Source organism: Arachis duranensis, chromosome 4 (assembly GCF_000817695.3).
Source record: "Arachis duranensis cultivar V14167 chromosome 4, aradu.V14167.gnm2.J7QH, whole genome shotgun sequence".
Classification (NCBI taxonomy): Eukaryota; Viridiplantae; Streptophyta; class Magnoliopsida; order Fabales; family Fabaceae; genus Arachis; species Arachis duranensis.
This window is the reverse complement of record NC_029775.3, coordinates 79186530-79189983: the sequence shown is the minus strand read 5'-3', so window position 1 is coordinate 79189983 and position 3454 is coordinate 79186530. Positions and strand designations below refer to the sequence as shown.

Genomic DNA, 3454 nt, shown 5'->3' with positions numbered 1-3454 from the left:
CAAAACCCACAAAGAAACTACCAAACATATCAACCACCACATCAAAGACCAGCACCCAACCAATCACAACCCCCTCAACTCACATATGCAACCACCCCCTCCAACCAAGACAAAACACTCCGGACCATCATCTAAGGCCAAAAGGAACTACAAAACACACTTGCTTCCGGCCTCACCGGCCTCACCTCTACACTACAAGCCCTTCTTGCACGAATGGATACACCATCAAATTCCACTCCTCAACCCCCAATCCAAAGCATCATTCCCTCTCAACCTCAACCAAATCCTAAGGGGGGCATCAATGCCATCACCCTTAGATCCGGAACACAATTAAAGGAGAAGGGAACACAAGACTCAAATCCTATCACAATCGCCCAAAAGGAGGAGAGAATAGATATGGAAGAGGTAGAGGAAGAAGAGACAACACAAGTCATAATTGAGGATGAAGCTCAACCAACAAAGGAGACCTCCAAGGCCAAGAGAACCTTGGAAGAAGAAATTGCTCAACCACTCCCATTTCCAACACTTGCAAAGAAAGCTAGGAAGCGCATAGAACTCGACCCCAAATTGGTAGAGATGTTCAAGAAAGTTGAGGTAACCATCCCCCTCTTTGATGATATCCATCAAGTTCCTAGATATGCAAAATTCCTTAAAGATCTATGCATGAACAAGGATAGAATTCTTGAATTGGAAACCATCCCATTGGGGAGTTCTATTTCCGCTTTAATGGGAGCATTGCCTAAGAAGTGTGATGACCTGGGCCCTTGTATGGTCACTTGCACCGTCAATGGAGTTCAATTTATAGACTGTATGTGTGACCTCGGAGCATGTGTTAGCATCATGCCACTCTCCGTCTACTGGGTATTGAAGTTGCCACCACTAAAAAGGTCGACGACAAGATTTGTCCTAGCGGATAAAAGCATAATAACCGTGACGGGTGTTGTGGAAGACGTATTGGTGAATATCAAAGGGTTGGTGTTTCCAATTGACTTCTATGTCCTTGAAATGCCATCAAGCGAAACCGAGAGAGCATTATCTATCCTACTTGGAAGACCATTCTTGAGAACTTCTAGATTTAAGCTAGATGCCTACTCGGGAACCTATTCATTTGAAATAGATAGGAGAGTCGTAAGTTTTAGCCTAGAAGAAGCAATGAAGCATCCACCGGAGAATCACTCTCTATTCCAGTGTGACCCAATTGATAACATGGTTGCCGAAGTGCACCTTGCAAAGTTAGATGAGAAGTACATGATTGAAGAAGCAAATGAAGGTCCAAGCGAATTAAACATCACACACCATACAAACCATCCGGAAACTCAAACTTCAAAGAATGAAAAGAAGATGGATTTGAAGCCACTACCACCCCATTTAAGGTACTCATATCTTGATGAAGCCCAAGAGCTCCCCGTGATAATCGCAAAAGAGTTAACTCCTCAACAAGAAGAAAAATTGCTAAATGTATTGAGGAAAAACAAAAGGGCAATCGGGTGGACTTTGGCGGATCTAGTGGGAATAAGCCCCCAAGTATGCGAGCATCGCATATTTCTTGAAGAAGGAGCAAAACCGGTCCGACAACCTCAAAGGAGGCTTAATCCAACTATTCTTGAGGTTGTGAAAAAAGAAGTCACTAAGCTACTTGAAGCGGACATCATCTATCCTATCTCGGATAGCGAGTGGGTAAGCCCGGTCCAAGTGGTGCCAAAGAAATCCGGGGTGACCACAATCAAAAATGAAAGCGATGAACTTATAGCGACAAGAGTGCAAAATTCTTGGAGAGTATGCATAGACTACCGAAGGTTGAATGCGGCCACAAGAAAAGATCACTTCCCACTACCGTTCATTGATCAAATGCTTGATCGACTAGCCGGTAAATCATATTATTGCTTTCTTGATGGTTATTCCGGATATTTCCAAATTCATATTGCCCTAGAGGACCAATAAAAAACCACATTCACTTGCCCCTTTGGAACGTATGCTTACAAGCGTATGCCATTTGGCCTATGCAATGCACCGGCAACGTTTCAAAGATGCATGATGAGCTTATTTGCGGACTTTCTAGAGCAATGTATGGAAGTTTTCATGGACGACTTTAGTGTGTACGGTGATTCATTTGATCATTGCTTAGGTAACCTTGAAAAAGTCTTAGAGAGATGCACCAAAACAAACCTTGTCTTAAATTTTGAAAAATGTCATTTCATGGTCAAACAAGGCATTATTTTGGGACACATAGTCTCAAAAGAAGGCATCTCCGTAGATCCGGCAAAAATAAATGTCATATCTAGTTTACCTTACCCCTCCTCCGAGAGGGATGTCCGTTCTTTTCTTGGACATGCAGGATTCTACCGGAGATTCATCAAAGACTTTAGCAAGATAGGCTTACCTCTCTCGCGACTACTACAAAAGGACACTGAATTTGAGCTAAGCAAGGAATGTATGGAAGCATATGACAAACTTAAAATAGCATTGACACAAGCCCCTATTGTGCGAGGACCGAATTGGACTCAACCATTTGAAATCATGTGCGATGCCTCAAATTATGCAATAGGAGCTGCGTTAGCACAACGCGAAGGTAAGATTCCCTACATCATAGCTTATGCTTCCAAAACACTAGACGGTGCCCAATCCAACTACACTACAACCGAAAAGGAACTCCTAGCCATTGTGTTTGCTTTGGACAAGTTCCGAGCATATCTTCTCGGTTCCAAGGTTGTAGTGTACTCGGATCACGCGGCACTAAAGTATTTGTTGACCAAAAAGGAATCAAAACCGAGATTAATTCGTTGGGTGCTTTTGTTACAAGAATTTGACTTGGAGATCAAAGATAGGAGTGGTTCCCAAAACTTAGTGGAGACCATCTAAGTCGCCTCGAACACACAAAAGGCGACACCACTCCTATCAATGACTCCTTTCCTTTAGATGCTTTGCACGCAATCTCGGAAGTGATTCCTTGGTATGCCCCAATCGCAAACTATTTGGTTTCACACACTTTCCCTCCTAATCTCGATAAAAACTAAAAGGATAAGCTGAAAAGCGAATCCAAATACTATGTTTGGGACGATCCTTATTTGTGGAGGTGTGGAGCGGACCAAATAGTGCGACGGTGCATACCTCAAACCGAATTCCAAGCAATCTTGGACGCTTGCCATGCTTCTGAAGGAGGTGGCCACTATGGCCCCCAAAGAACGGCAAGAAAGGTCCTTGATTGCGGATTTTGGTGGCCAACACTTCTCAAAGATTCTTCTCTCTATTGCAAATCTTGCCCCCAATGCATTTGGTTTGGAAATACTTCTAAGAATGACGAAATCCCCCAACAAAATATGCTTTTTTGTGAAATCTTTGATGTATGGGGAATCGACTTCATGGGACCATTTCCAAATTCCAATGGCTTTCTCTACATCTTGTTAGCCGTCGATTATGTGTCAAAATAGGTGGAGGCAATCCCCACCCGAACAGA

General features: G+C 43.2%; 1 protein-coding gene across 1 annotated transcript; it reads left to right on the top strand.

The window, feature by feature from the left end:
• Positions 1–396: 396 nt before the first annotated feature.
• On the top strand, positions 397–2859 carry LOC127746657 (uncharacterized). The gene is made up of 2 exons (XM_052260576.1): positions 397–1796; positions 2283–2859. Exons 1-2 carry the CDS (start codon positions 397–399, stop codon positions 2857–2859), a joined length of 1977 nt encoding a protein of 658 aa, XP_052116536.1.
• The last annotated feature ends 595 nt before the right edge of the window (positions 2860–3454 follow it).